Source organism: Zingiber officinale, chromosome 3B, assembly GCF_018446385.1.
Source record: "Zingiber officinale cultivar Zhangliang chromosome 3B, Zo_v1.1, whole genome shotgun sequence".
Lineage (NCBI taxonomy): Eukaryota > Viridiplantae > Streptophyta > Magnoliopsida > Zingiberales > Zingiberaceae > Zingiber > Zingiber officinale.
In genome coordinates, this window is record NC_055991.1 from 107,676,669 (window position 1) to 107,691,277 (window position 14,609).

General features: G+C 35.1%; 2 protein-coding genes across 2 annotated transcripts; both read right to left on the reverse strand.

The window, feature by feature from the left end:
• Positions 1-709: 709 nt before the first annotated feature.
• Positions 710-2,083, reverse strand: LOC122055096 (pentatricopeptide repeat-containing protein At1g66345, mitochondrial-like). The gene has a single exon (XM_042616488.1). The coding sequence runs from the start codon at positions 2,081-2,083 to the stop codon at positions 710-712; it is 1,374 nt and encodes a 457-aa protein (XP_042472422.1).
• Positions 2,084-4,607: 2,524 nt separating this feature from the next.
• On the reverse strand, positions 4,608-6,764 carry LOC121967244 (40S ribosomal protein S18). Its single transcript, XM_042517346.1, has 4 exons — positions 6,634-6,764; positions 6,383-6,543; positions 5,989-6,177; positions 4,608-4,926 (listed from the first exon to the last, which is right to left on the reverse strand). Exons 1-4 carry the CDS (start codon positions 6,634-6,636, stop codon positions 4,821-4,823), a joined length of 459 nt encoding a protein of 152 aa, XP_042373280.1. The 5' UTR covers positions 6,637-6,764; the 3' UTR covers positions 4,608-4,820.
• Between the last annotated feature and the right edge of the window lie 7,845 nt (positions 6,765-14,609).

Genomic DNA, 14,609 nt, shown 5'->3' on the forward strand with positions numbered 1-14,609 from the left:
CTATTTAGTATCAAATATTTACGTTCCTTAAAGTTTTCATAAAGGAAAAAAGCCTTGAGAACTGTCTTCATTCAAATGTATCTTCTTTTCAACATGCCCCAATGGCTTCAAAACATTCAAGAAGTCAACCAACAATGACCCTCATCTCAATGCGTGAACCAAAATTTGTGATGAATGGAAACAAGACAGCCAAAATACTTGACCCATAAAGGATGAAGTTCATCATAAAGTATAAAGTTATAGTCATCAGCAGAGAAGGGTACTTGAGCATGAGTATGCAATTTTCATTTCCAAAAAACTTGAATAAGGATAGGCCATCTCCTTCAACACACGGCAAGCTATCTTTGCTCGTAACACAGCTAAGTTGTTTAATTTGCCAATAGAAAAGGTGTGCTAGAGAGCAAAAGCATGATGCATTATACTTGATCAGGTAGAATGTATGAGTCATTTTTTCTTATATTATTGCTCATATATACATATTGTTGGAGTATTATTCCCTGGAAAACAGTATTTTCATAACTCCTGCTGAATGATGTAGTCTAACTTCCGTGGATGCTATTCTCTCAAGCAAGTAAAAACTCCACCCATCATAACCATCTCTCGAGGTGATTGTGTCAAATTTTTCTAAATGCCTAGACCACTCACCAAACAAAAATTCAGTCTCAAGAGTGCAACATAAATGCCTAACCATTTGAATTTTGTTGAAATCTCACTGTTCAGCTTTTAGCATTTTCTTTGCTAGAAGCATGAAAGCATCTGAACATGGCACCAACTCCTTTTGAATCATCTCATCATAGAAAATAAGTGCTCTCTGTATACCACCTCTGTTACAATATGCTATGATCAATGAATTATACATGCAGTTAGTAGGGGTCAAAACTTTCCTCTCCAAAATGCCAATAAATTTCTCAGCTTCACTCAATTTTCCACATTTGCAGAGGTTTTGAACCAAGGACTTATAAACCCACACATTGGGCTCAAGACCCACATGCACCATCTCATAGTAAAGTGTGATGATTTTATGATAATCTCCAGTTGATCCATAGACATCAATTAGAATCAAGTATATTTCCTGATTAGGGACAAGCCCCATGTTCAACAAAGATGTCAGAGTTTTGTTGGCTTCCTCGATATTTCCTACTATGCAGAGTGTCTTTATCATCTCATTGCAAGTGCCAAGACTGGGCAAAAATCCACCTTTAAGCATCTTTTCACTATATCTCAAGCACTGATTTGTCCACCCATTTCTCGACAGACCAACTATCAGATGATTATATGTCTCGTCATATGGTTTCAGTCCTATTGACACCATCTCTTCCATCATTTGAACAGCCTCTTCGATTCTTTCTTCCTCAGAATAAAATCCTATTAGACAAGTGTAAACATATGAATTCAAGCTGCATCCCCTGTTGATCATTTCGTCCTTGGATTGAAGTGCTGAGTCTAGTTTGCACAACTTGCAATAGCTAGCTACAATCAAAGAGTATGCAATATCATCAAACATCATGTTTCTTTGCAGCATTCTCTTCAAAAGAGTGATTGCTTCTTCAGCCCTATCCTCCTCAATGATCCTAAAAGCCAGTGTAGTGTTCACAATAATGCCAGGGGCACATCTACTCCCACGGATTCTATCCAAAACACTGACTAACTTTGGCAAAACCCCTTCCTTGAGCATCACATCAATCATAACTTCAGTCGTTGTTTGGTTTTGGTATATTCTTCTTACAAACATATATTCAAATATCTTCCAAGCTAAATTATTCTGATCAGATCTCTGTGAAACATGAAGCATTGCGTTAAAGCTAATTATATTAGCGTCCAGCCCATGATCTCCCAAGTATCTGCAAGCATCAAACGCTTCATTGACCATTCTCTTCTTCGAATACACCTGCAGCAAAAGATCAAAAACACGATGTCCCGGAAAAACTGCTTCGTAAGTGCCGAGAAGCACCTCCACAATCGATGCATGTTTGGATGCAACTCTCTCTGTATACTTGCTGACTGCCAACTCCAGCAAAGCACGCGCATCGATAAGAAGGCCAGAACGAACAAGGACATGAACAATGAAGCAATAAGATCGCATGCCATGTTCAAAATGTTTGGTCTGGGAGCACTAGTGGAAGAAAGTTAGCGCCTTTTTTGCGTCAATGGGTTCCTTGAGGGAAAGTATCACTCGCTCCACCAGGGGCTCGGTGAGTTGTACTGATCCGAAACCAGCGGTTAGGCTGTCAAAGCTCCAACCTTTGTTGCTCACATCGTTGATTATAGAGGAAAAATTGCAAAAATTTGATTCTTTTTGCGGTTGTCGGCAATGGACGGAGTCTGCGTGGGAATTATTAGCAGGGAGGTGGAGAGCTTGGCGACGAGCGAGTACGAATTCACTGCCGAAGCAGCGATTTGGATCATATTTCGAGACGAGAGTTGGGCAGCAACGGAGACGGTCGGAGAGGCATCGAACTACCGTGGCTCGCATGGATATAAACCCGGATGAGTTGAGAAGGGTCGAGATTCCGGACACCGCATAAACCCTAATCCACCAGCTCAGTGCATCACCATGGCCAATTCTAAGGCAACGTTCGTTTTCGAGGGATGGAAATAGAGGAGCGAAAATTCAAAGAGGGCAAAAATGGAATATAATTTTCTTGAGGACATTTCTTGGTTTCATGTGAAATAACGTTTTTATAATTAATAATTTTTTTAGTATTTAATTATTTTCTTTATCGATAAATAAATAATTTAAGTCGATAAAATAGACAATTTAACATTTCATTTACTTTTTCGTCTTTACCTTTTATCTGTTACAACGAAATTTTCATTTTTCCTTGCAACTTTTCTCTTATTCAAAATATTTTTGTATGTGGTTCTTTTTTAAAAAACAAAAGAAGAATGAAGGCAACTTCTTACGTTAGACGTGTTATTAAGGTATTCAGCAATGCATTTATCTCGCATGACAAACTACATCAATTATCGATTGGCACAGATGAAATTTCTCATTTCACCACCAATATGAACTCATCAAGACAAACTCCTCTTCACCCCCACCCCAAGGCATTTGGACCGATATGAGTGCAAGTGTCCATCCATTCAACACTGACCACGAGAAAAGGATATGAACTCCGTGCCGATATGAACTTCCTTCCTATGCAGACCCTCGACAAAGAACATAGACAAACCTCTTTTCTTAAACAAAAACAAACAAAACACTCATGTTCCTGAGAATATGTTATTTACATATGGTAATTTATCAAAAGATTTATGCAAATTTTTAAATTTATAAAAGACGCATGTTATTTTATATTTATCAAAGAAGCACATTTTTATATTACTATTATTATTTTACTTCATGATAAATTTGATTATTTTTCTTTTTATTTTCTCTACCACTTTTCTCTTTTTTCTCTTTCCTTCTATGCTTACAACAACTATTCTATTTTCTCTTTTTTCTTTCTTTTCTTTTGCACACCGATTCTTCTAAAATCATTTTAACACCCGAAGAAGTCAAAATAAAAAATGAATAAAATATTTGAATTCCTCACAACTTAATAAATCCATATGAACTGAAATAGATACAATTGAAATTATCTAGATTCATCAGTAGATTTTGTGGATTTTAGTAAAAAATCACTGATTGACCTAGAAAGCTCCAATTTTAGCCATTTCAATTCCTATGAATTTCTGGGATTGCAAGGAGTTCAAATATACTATCCATTATTTATTTCGACTTCACAGAGGTGTTAAAATGTAATAAAAATAATCATCAAATTTTTCACATTGTGCTGATATGGAATTATATTAGGCCCCATGTGATCTTGATATGTTCTAGATCAGGCCCACATTAGGCCTGATATGATTCTTGATCAAACTCAACATGATGAATTTTAACGATTCTTTCTTATTATATTTTAACATACTCGAATCAAAATAAACAATGATAACATATTTGAACTCCTTGTAAATCCAGAAATACATAGAAACTGAAATAGATATCATCGAAACTCTCTAGATCTATGAATGAATTTTGACCAAAATTGATCTTTGATCAAAATTCACTGATAAACCTAAAGAGCTAGTCAAAATTTACTGATAGACCTAAAGAGCTTTGATTATATTCATTTCAATTATTATGAATTTCTAGAATTACAAAGAATTCAAATATACCATCGATTATTTATTTTAATTTCTCAATAGTGTTAAAATATTTTAAAAAAAAATGATGTGCAAAAAAAAGAATACAAAAGCTGAGAGGAAAGAGAATAAATATTACATGTATAGAAGAAAAAAGAAGAGAGAAATTATAGAGAAAATAAAAAGAAAATTAATCAAATTTATCATGAGGATAGAATAGAAAAACAATGTAAAAATGTACAAAATTACCAACTTACAAATCGAGCACTGAAATGCAAAAGAAGCTAATTACAAAGGACTTGCTGAGTATATGCTAGAACTTCGCTACAATGAAATTAAAAGGTTTAGTAAAAGAAGCTAAATGAAGATCAGTGCTACAGATGTGATAATTGTGATGTTGGGCTCTTCTAGTTATGTAACTGTAATGTACAGGGGGGTGCGTATGCAGACTGTTATCATAGTAATAAAATGTAACATATTTGTGGATCAAATAGAATTTTATAGGCAAATCAAACAGATTGAAGAGTTATCATTTGTCAAAATGATTGTTGAGCGAGCAGGCAAACAAAATTTTCATCAAAAACATTAACAAAAGATTAAACTAGCAGGAGTTTTCAGCACAATTAATTAAAAGTTGGAAGTAGAGTTCTCGAGGTTCTCCGAATGCTGATGAGCATAGTGAGATGTGCAGGAGCTCATCGTTTCTTCGAAACACCAACAGTTTTTCCCCTCCTGCCAGTTGTCTTTGTGTGCTGACCGCGAACACGAAGACCCCAGTAATGACGAAGTCCGCGGTGATTCCTGCAAGAGAAAATCTGATGCTTGAGCAAACTCAAAATGATGGAAGTTCATGAGCCGATATGACTGCAAAAAGTTATGCCCTCTAGCGAGATCCAAATGCTTAGTCATATTAAATGCATGAAGAAATACCATTATCAAACAGAGAAGGTAGGTAGGGGAAGTCATGCCTTGCTCAGAAGACACATTCTATATACCAAATGCCATATCAACATGTATTGGATGTTCTATTGCCAGCATCTACCTCGACCACCATGGATTGAATTTTAATGAACAATCAATGGATAATCACACAGTACAAGTAGCAATCTACCTAGACCAACATATTTCATAATAAGGACTGAAACAACTGCCGAGTATCATGTTTGGAACACAAAACAATAGAAAGTATAATGTGGGCTTAGTAAATATCCTGATATTCATAGAATGAAAATAATTGGAAACCTACCAGTGGCTATTCTATAATGTACTATTGATCCATAAATATTTAACTTGGAAAGACAATTTTAAGCAATTCAATTTGAATTCACATGCGAAAAGAAAGAAACAGCTAAGAGCAACTGCAACGCTGCGATCCATTATATGTTATAACGTCACTTCAACGTTAACCCTCCGCTTGAACGAGTTCAAAACTGCAAACATGGGGTGGGCCCGTCTGGCCCAACCCATGTGTATATATATATATTTTTAAATTTTATTTATTAAAAATTTATAATTAAAAATTAAAAATTAAATAAAACAGTTAGTTTTTTTAACGGTTATTTTTAACGGCTAGTTCAAAATTCCATCTACAAATACCGACAAATGTGTACACATATTTTCATTCCATCTATAAATACCAACCAATGTGGACCCGTGCTTTTTGATGAGGTGGTGGTGTTTAAAGATGTAACATTGTGAATGCCCTAAAAAAGTAAAATCAGAGTGCAGATTCAATGTACCAAAGAACAAAGAGTCAGAAGTCATCGCTTTGCAAACTCTAGGTAATAGTAGCAATGTGCAATCCAAAGACAAAATTTACATAAATATTCTAACAAGAAACTTAGAGTTTTAGGATAAGCTAACCTTATCTTCTTCAGCCTCTCAAGGTCATCCCTCAGCTTCATGTCCAAGGCATTTGAAACAACCTGAGAATACCTGCCATCTTTGTAATCTTTCTTTCTGTTCAAGAACCAATCAGGAATCTTGAACTGGCGTGGGTTCGCAACAACTGTCATCAGATTCTCAAGTTCAGCAGCAGAAAGCTCGCCAGCCCTACAGAAAAGTAAAACTTTCTAACGCAATGAAATAAACTCAAAAGAATACTCTGGAGCAGCTTAATCAAAGAATCTTTAGAAAGAAAAAACTTTTAGATCCTTTCACTGTGACAAAAAAGATGACCTTGCAAAAAATATTTAAAGGAACGCTAGGATCAACAACTTCCAATGATAGCAATCCATAGGAGAAAAAATGAAACAACCTTTTGTTCATGTCGACGTCGGCCTTCTTGCAAACAATATTGGCGAAGCGGCGGCCAATACCTTTGATGGAGGTAAGGGCGAACATAATCTTCTGCTTCCCATCAACGTTCGTGTTTAGAACACGAAGAATATGCTGGAAATCCTCGTTGGCGACCAGCGACTGCAGAAAACATAAAACCCATTAATTACTCGGAAGAAGGAAAAGACAGTTCAAGATCGAAACAACCGGTAGATCCATCCTAGAACTCACCATGGTGTCAGCTAGGGTTTCTAAGCACTTCTCGCTGGGAGCGGCGGCAAAGCAAAGAACGAAACCCTAGGAGCAGACGATTTATTTATTTGGGGGTAAATTGCTTTTCCCACCCCTGGCAGCACACCCCCTCTCTCTTTCATGTTAAATCACCCTTTTACCCTTCTTCTTTAAAATAATAAATTATTTTATTTTTTTCCAATTTTATTTACTTTCTTAGTTTTATTTTTTTTCCAATTTTATTAATTCCTTAGTTTTATTTTTTTAAATAAATTTTATTTATTATTTTTTCATCAATTTTTTTTTATTTTTTATCCATATTTTACTTTTAAATTTTTTATAAATAATAACCCCTAAAATTTATTATTAAAAAAAACAAAAATTATAAGATATCGAATCCTCTATCCCAATATCACTTGTCCCGGTGTCCCACTTATTGCCCTAGCCCTTCATCTGCGACACCGTCGGCGGCCTCCGACCGTCGCTCCGATTAAAATTATATCCTAGGAGGAAAGTGAATGCGGTCGCCATCGACGCGATCAACCCCGAAATTCGGTCTGATTTGAGTAAACTTTTCTTCGTCAACGATCTAAGTCCCTGCTTAAATTCGATCGAATTTCGACGTCGATCGCCCTGATAGTGACCCCCGAGTTCACCTTCCTTTAGGGTATAGTTCTGATCGGGGTGACGACCAGAGACCGCCGATAGTGAGCTCGAGGTGACGAGTGGGATAGGAGGACAGAGAAAATTGAGGACAAAAGATCCAATCTCATATTACAAATATAAAAAAAAACATGACATTTTTACCGAGAAAATACTTTAAAAAAAACAAAAAAATGATATAAAGGTAAATAATATGATGGGACTGAGAAAGAAGTGTGTGCGAAAATCTACGACTAAAAAATAAATAAAAGATTATAAATATATATTAAAAAAATTAAAATTATAAAAAAAACTGATTAAAAAAAACAAAAATCAATAAAATAAAACAAAACAAAACAAAATAAAATGTGGCACTGCCCCCTCTCTCTCTCTCTATATATATATATATATATTTATTTATTTATTATGATCCATATTTTTATACTATTTAAATTTTTACCAATAATAACTCATAAAATCTAAGATAAAAAATAAACAAAGATTAAAATATATAATTAAAAAATTATTCAAAAAATAAAACTGATAAAAAATAAAATTACTTAAAAAAACAAAACTTTAAAAAATTAAAACAAAAAAAAAAACATGAATAAGGAATAAGGAAAATGGTAGAAGGGTAAATATTATTATATTTTATGGTGGATCCGGAGAGGGGAGGGTGTCAGCAGGGGTAAGAAAAACAGCTCTCTTATTTGGGGTAAGAATACTCTGATTTCTTAATATTGCCTGTGATTGGTTATAATTATAGAAAAAAGTTGAAATATGGTCGGTCGTAAATCGAAAAACTATGTGCCACATCCGCATCTACATCTATATTAATTATCCTATTCAAAAATTTTATTTAAAATTAGATTAACTAAAAAATCTTTTAGTCAATTACCTATATTCTCAAAATTTTAAAAATAAATTCTATTTTCCAAAGATTACAGAAGAAAAAAAATTAAAAATATTGATATAATAAAAAATAAAAATCTAAATTTAATATGTAATTTTTTAAGTTAAATTATATATTTTTAATAGGAATACGAGAGTGTGGATGTTCTAATGGTCACTTAAAATTTAAAATTTAAAAATTAAGATACAACTATTTTATTAAATTTAAATTTAGATATCTATTTTTTTATTATGAACATCAATTTTTCTATAACTTATCATATATTTTATAAAATACAGCAACCAAATAATAATAAAGTAATAAAATTATATGAGGAATAATCTTAACGGAATTTTTAGAAATTTTTTTAAAAAATTTGAGAATTTTTAAGGGGATAAAATATTGGGCTAGAGAAAAGCATGTTTAAGCTACCCTATTTGAACGAGGAAATGTTTAATTTCCTTAAATGTTTCTTTTCCTTTTCTTTAAATTCCTTCCGGTGCCCTATTTCTTCCTTGCCGAAAACCTTCCTTTCCTCAACTCATCGTCGCCCCGACCTCCCCTTCTCTACCGAGCCGCACACCGCCGTCTCCTCTCTTTTCTTCTTCCCCTTCTCTTCATCTCGCAACGCCAACCTAACCTCGCCGATTCTTTTCCTTTCCTTGCGATTGTTAAGCAAGCCGTGAGCTCCATCGTTGTGCTCCGCAACGACCCTTCCTCCTCCCAGATCTTGCGACGTTCTCTCCCGATCCTTCTTCCTCTCGATCTTGCGGCGCTGCCTAATCGTCGAGTGTCACTAGAAACAGTCGACGACCTGTCCAGGATAAGCAGGGAGGAACGTTGAGTGCCACTCTACCTTCCCTCTCTTGGTCGCAGATCGAGCATCCGAGCGTGTTAGAGTGTATACTAAAAATCTAGCTTTTGTATAAACATTTATTTGTTGAAATAAAAGAATCATATTGGTCAATATCTACATTTATTTGTTAAATGTAATTGTTCAATTAATTTATATAGTAGATAACATGGAGTGTGGTGTCACACTCAGAAGATCATGTTGTCGGTTCTCTATAAATTATAAACAGTTGCTCACGACTAAGATGGAAAGGAGCAAACCATCGGAATAGTCGTAGTGTAATTAAGTATTAGTTTATCTTGATTAATAAATTACACTGGTACACTCTAAGTGTATTGAGTAGGACCATTTTAGGTAAGTTCTTTTTGTACTGACTTAATAAAAAGAACTAGACCTTAGTTATTATGGAAGTGTGTGCTCTTAATCCTAATATAATAACAAGCACATATATTTAATATTTATTTCTTTGACTTATCAAAGGGTGAGGTTTAGCTCGATAAATCAATATGCTCGATAAGTTGGGAAATGATATTACTTATAGTGTGTGTTGTTGATTATAGAAGGAATTTGTGTCTTAGTTATCTAGGTTGAGAATGCCCCCAAGAGGAGCTCATAAGGATTGTCATGTTAAACCCTACAGGTGGACTTAGTCTGACATGATAATGAAGTTGAGTGGTACTACTCTTGGAGCTAGATATTAATTAAGTGAGTTGTCAGTAACTTACTTAATTAGTGGACATTCGTTATCTTAAACACAGGGAGACTGACACACTCATGATAAGAAGGAGCCCATAATGTAATTTAGGATTGGTGCAGTAGTGCGATAATAACTCTCTAGTGGAATGAGTTATTATCGATGAACTTGAGTTGTGTGTTCGGGGTGAGCACGGGATACTCAAGCTCATCGGAAGAACAAAACCAATTTCTCCTCTAGGTCCCTGTCGTAGCCTCATTATAGTCCCAAGTCCATCCAAATGTAAGGCTCTTCTTGGTGTCCAAGAAGTGGGTTGGTCCAATGCTTGGTGACCAAGCAAGGGCCGGCCACATCCTCTTCTATAGGGGCCAACCCTTTGCTTGGTGACCAAGCATAAAGGGGTCGGCCACAATAATTCAAAAAAGGAGGGTTGCTTTGAATTTTTAAAATATTCTCTTTGTAGGAAACTATAAGTTTTAAAAGAGAGATTTTAATTTTTAAAATTTTCCTTATTTGAATTAGGTCACATGTTTTAATAGAGAGTTTTAAAACTTTTAAAACTTTCTTTTTTTAACCATCCTCATGGTTTAAGAAAAAAAGGAAGATAAGTTTTAAAATTAAAATTTTCTATCATCATGATAAAAAAGGAAATATATAAGAGAAGTTTTAAATTTTAAAACATGGTTTTAATTTTTAAAACTTTCCTTTTTTAACTCCTACTTTAGGAAAGAGAGTTTGTAAATTTTATAAGAAGATTACTTCTTGTAAAATTTTTAAAAAAATATTTTTCCTTATTCCTCTTGATGAGGTGGTTGGCCACCTTGCTTGGTGCCCAAGCAAGGGGCCAGCCATAATTAAAAATTAAAAATCATCACAAAAATTAATTTTGGTGATTGATTCAATCAAGAGGAAAGAAAAGGAAAAATTAAAAGGGAAAAAGAAAAAACTCATGGATGATTTTATTTTTGTAAAAAGTTTTTTTCCTTATTTGCCTTGGGCAAGTAATATAAAAGAAGGGGTGAGAGGGCTTCATGGAAGACAATTCTTATTCTCTTTCTTGGAGATCATCAAGTGGCCGGCCCTCCCTTTCTTCTCTCTTTTCCCTTTTGCTCTCTTCTCCTTGTTGGTGGTGGTGGCCAGTTTTAGAAGAAGAGGAAGGAAAGCTTTTGGGTGGTGATCATCTTGGAGGTTCGTCACCCACACGACGTCCAAGGCGAGGCGAGGAATACGGCAGAAGATCTCGAGGTCATTAGCTTACAAAGAGAAGGTATAACTAGTAATTTTCTTCCGCATCATACTAGTTATTTTCTTTGTAAGAATTCTAAATACAAGAGGCAATTAGATCTAGTTTTTCGAAATTATTTTTCGAGTTTGTGTTTTCTTCTTTTTCGAATTTGTGATTCGATTGTTCTTTTTAGTTAACCTAGAGTTATTTAAGGAAATTAAATATTAGCTTTCCTTAAAAGGCTTTCTCTAGACGGTGGTGGTTGCTCCCATATCCAAGAAGGTCATGTGCCTCGCCATGCAGTCCTAGAAGACAATTTTGGAAATTAATATTTAATGGAATTAATAACATAGGTAGATTTGAATCAATAGTGTTAAGTTCCGCTTGTGATTCAAATCTAAACTATTAAGAACAGATAAGTTAAATTTGGAATCAATGATGTTAAGTTCCGTCTGCGATTCCTTATTTAATTTCTAAAGAACACAATAGGTTATTTAAGGAAAGGTTTGACACTTGTACAAAATTTTTTGTACAGTGGAACCGGTACGTTTTCCTAGGACTAACCAACAGAGCGTGCCTAGATCGCCGGAAACCGAGGACGCGAGTAGGCGACAAAGATAGGTTGCTTGAGTCCTTCCTCGAATACTACTTTTTGTTGATCTCTACCGTGCCTTGCCTCCTCAGAGCAGTGGTGATCCGACGGTGTGACTGAAAGGTGAGGGCTTGGTTCTTAATCCTGTGCTTTGTTCTGGTTCGATTCTGCCGTGAACATCACCAGCGATTGGAGAGGAAGAGAAAGGTGTATCCAGCAGCAGCAGCTTCTTCCGGCAGCACCCTCCCTGGTTGTGAGTTTAGGTAAGGTGTAGAGAATTTGGTTTCTTAGTTATAGCCTACACCCGGATTGAAGCTAGGGAAGGTTAGAAATGAATTATTCTTAATTTGATTTAAGGTTAGGTTGATTCTGTATAGATTTTAATCTAATTGAATAGTGGGATGGTTAGGGTTAGTAGATCTAACCCTAGTCGACCTATGGATTATAATTGGTGGATTAATCAATAGTTCGGGTTAGTGATTATATTGATTAGGGGATTTTATTTAGCCATTTAACTTGTATGATTTTAGCTAAATAAAAGTTATACATATGATTGATGCAGGACTTTGATTTGAGACGAGCGTTTCGACGTAGGATTTTTGAATACGATCTTCTTTTGAGAAGGATACCTCTGACTTATCTCCTTGATATGGTCATTTTTTATATGCATAGTAGTTTATAGCTAGTAGTAATGATTATGTTTACTTCTACTTTGGTATGCCACTTCTTGGTTCTTGTAGTCTGCCTATATTCCTATCTGTTATGCATTCATACTTATATTCTCTTGTTTGTTGTCATGTTTACTCCTTTTCATAGAAATAATGATATACATTGCCCTACTGTGTAGTAGTCTAGTTAATTGACATGTCTGACTTGTGTACCTAGTTTATTGTTACCTAGATCATTATATGGATTTATTTCCTTTTTGGTACATTTTATATAGAGGTGTATACTGTTAGTATCTACATGTTAGTGTCATGCACAATCTTGCATGATTGCATGCTGAGCGATTGTCGGCTCCATTGTTGTTGAGCACATCGTCAGTTACATGGATCTACACACACAACCACTCATGGGTTAGTGGTATATCAGGTAGGATGTGTTGCAGCGGGTTGCTCTGTCAAGGGCTTCGCTGACCCGCTCATGGGTAGTGGTGACACAGTGTGGTAGTAGGACAGGGATCCCTCCTCTGGATTGTTTCAGGGAGATGAGAGCATTGAGCTCCCCCACTTATGATTTGGGGTAGGAGGATAGGTGTGCTCCGACAGCATCCTGTCCACTCGGTCACTCAGGAGTAGTGATGACAGAGTGCACAGTTGTCATAGCCCTACCCACTCGGTCTCACTATCGTGTGTGAGATGGTTGACTGGCGTCAGGGGTGACCATGTCATTTTTGCATCATATGCATAGATTGCATTTATTGCTTGTGATTGTTGCACTTTGGATGTTGCATTTGTTTGGGTTGCATATGATTGACATGCATACATGAGACATGAAGTATCTGGTTTGACGACCCTTATGTCAGGATAGGAGACCCTGGTGAATACAGCTCTTCTTTGCTTGTTCGGTTTTCGTATTTTCTGTTATTGATCAGGAGACTGTACTCCATCATTATTACTGGTAATTATATTTTACTATGCATGTCCGCTTGATACTTGCTGAGTTGTTGAACTCACTACCTCTTATTTTTTCATGTTGTTTTCAGGTTATCACATAGATATGTCGTGTCGCTTGGAGTATCCTGACTGTCGGTCCCACATCACATTAGAAGACGGTTTACCTCATTCTTGATTTCTTTTTATATATTCTTTATTGATTTAGTTTTGTATTGGTGTTTAGCCATGTGGCTATTTTATTATTTTGGTGTTATATTTGTGTTTAAGTCGTGCTAACACGCATTGTGTTGTTTTTGTTGTATGGGTTTTCCGTTTGTTTTTCCGTTGTGTTTTTATTATAGCCGAATGAGTTGTTTTATATATAACTGCGTGGTTGTGTTTGTAGTACAGTCGTGTGGGTTGTTTAATATATATATAACTGCGTGGTTGTGTATATTCCAATCGTGCGGGTTGATGTATTTGTTGATGTATATATGTTTCAGATTGTCATCGGTACAGGGGAAATGCTGCCGGATTTTCCTCTGGCAGGGACTTCTTTGGGGTGTGACATATTTATTTATTTTTTATTATTTTTTTCTTTCAGATTTTTTATTATTAGAGGGGGGAAGGAAAAAAATTATTATCCGAGATAGAAGAGATAAATATTATTTTAATATTTAAGGAATAAAATCTATTCTACAAATTTAGAAATGTACTATTTATAAAATATATAATTAAATATGTTTTTATGTGAAATCTTAAAATTTAAAATAAAAATTAAATTTAAAATAATTGACCATCGTTTTCTTAATTTTATCAAAATTTGACCCTAATTCATTTGATTGACTACCAGATGTTTACCATGTAGGTTCGCGCTTCCTAATTACCACGTGCTTTTAGATGAGTTCGAAAAGGTTGGACACATATGCGAGTCGGAACCAACCCGAAATGATTCGTGTCAGATCAAAATTGAAGTATTTTTTTCGACAATTTACCAAAAGGCGTAGGTAGAATTGTGTATTTACTAAAAGATGTATCATAGTTTTGTTTATACCAAATGGCGCACAATAAAAAATAAAATTCCCTTGTTATCCCTCCCGCCAATTTCCTTTTGTTAATCACCATTTTTCAAGCATCTAAGCCATATTTTTAAACTGAAAATCATTTTATGGTTCGGATGCACGTTCTCTCACCCTCTCTCTCCCTCCATCCCTTTTACTGGTCTTATAAACACAAAGCGATCATGAACCTCCTCCACTTGTTATACCTTCTCATGATGTTTGGTGGCATTGCAAAACAAGAGTTTCAAGAGAAGAGTTCATAGGACAACAACGATTAAAAACTGCAGCGTTGAAGAGCAAATTTGTAGCAAAAGGGAAATTAGTAGAAGAAGACAGTTAAATATTTAGCGATGTATGTATAAATTTACTATTGTAAGGTTGTCATGTAAAAAAAAATATTACAGTTTGGTAGCAAAGGGTGA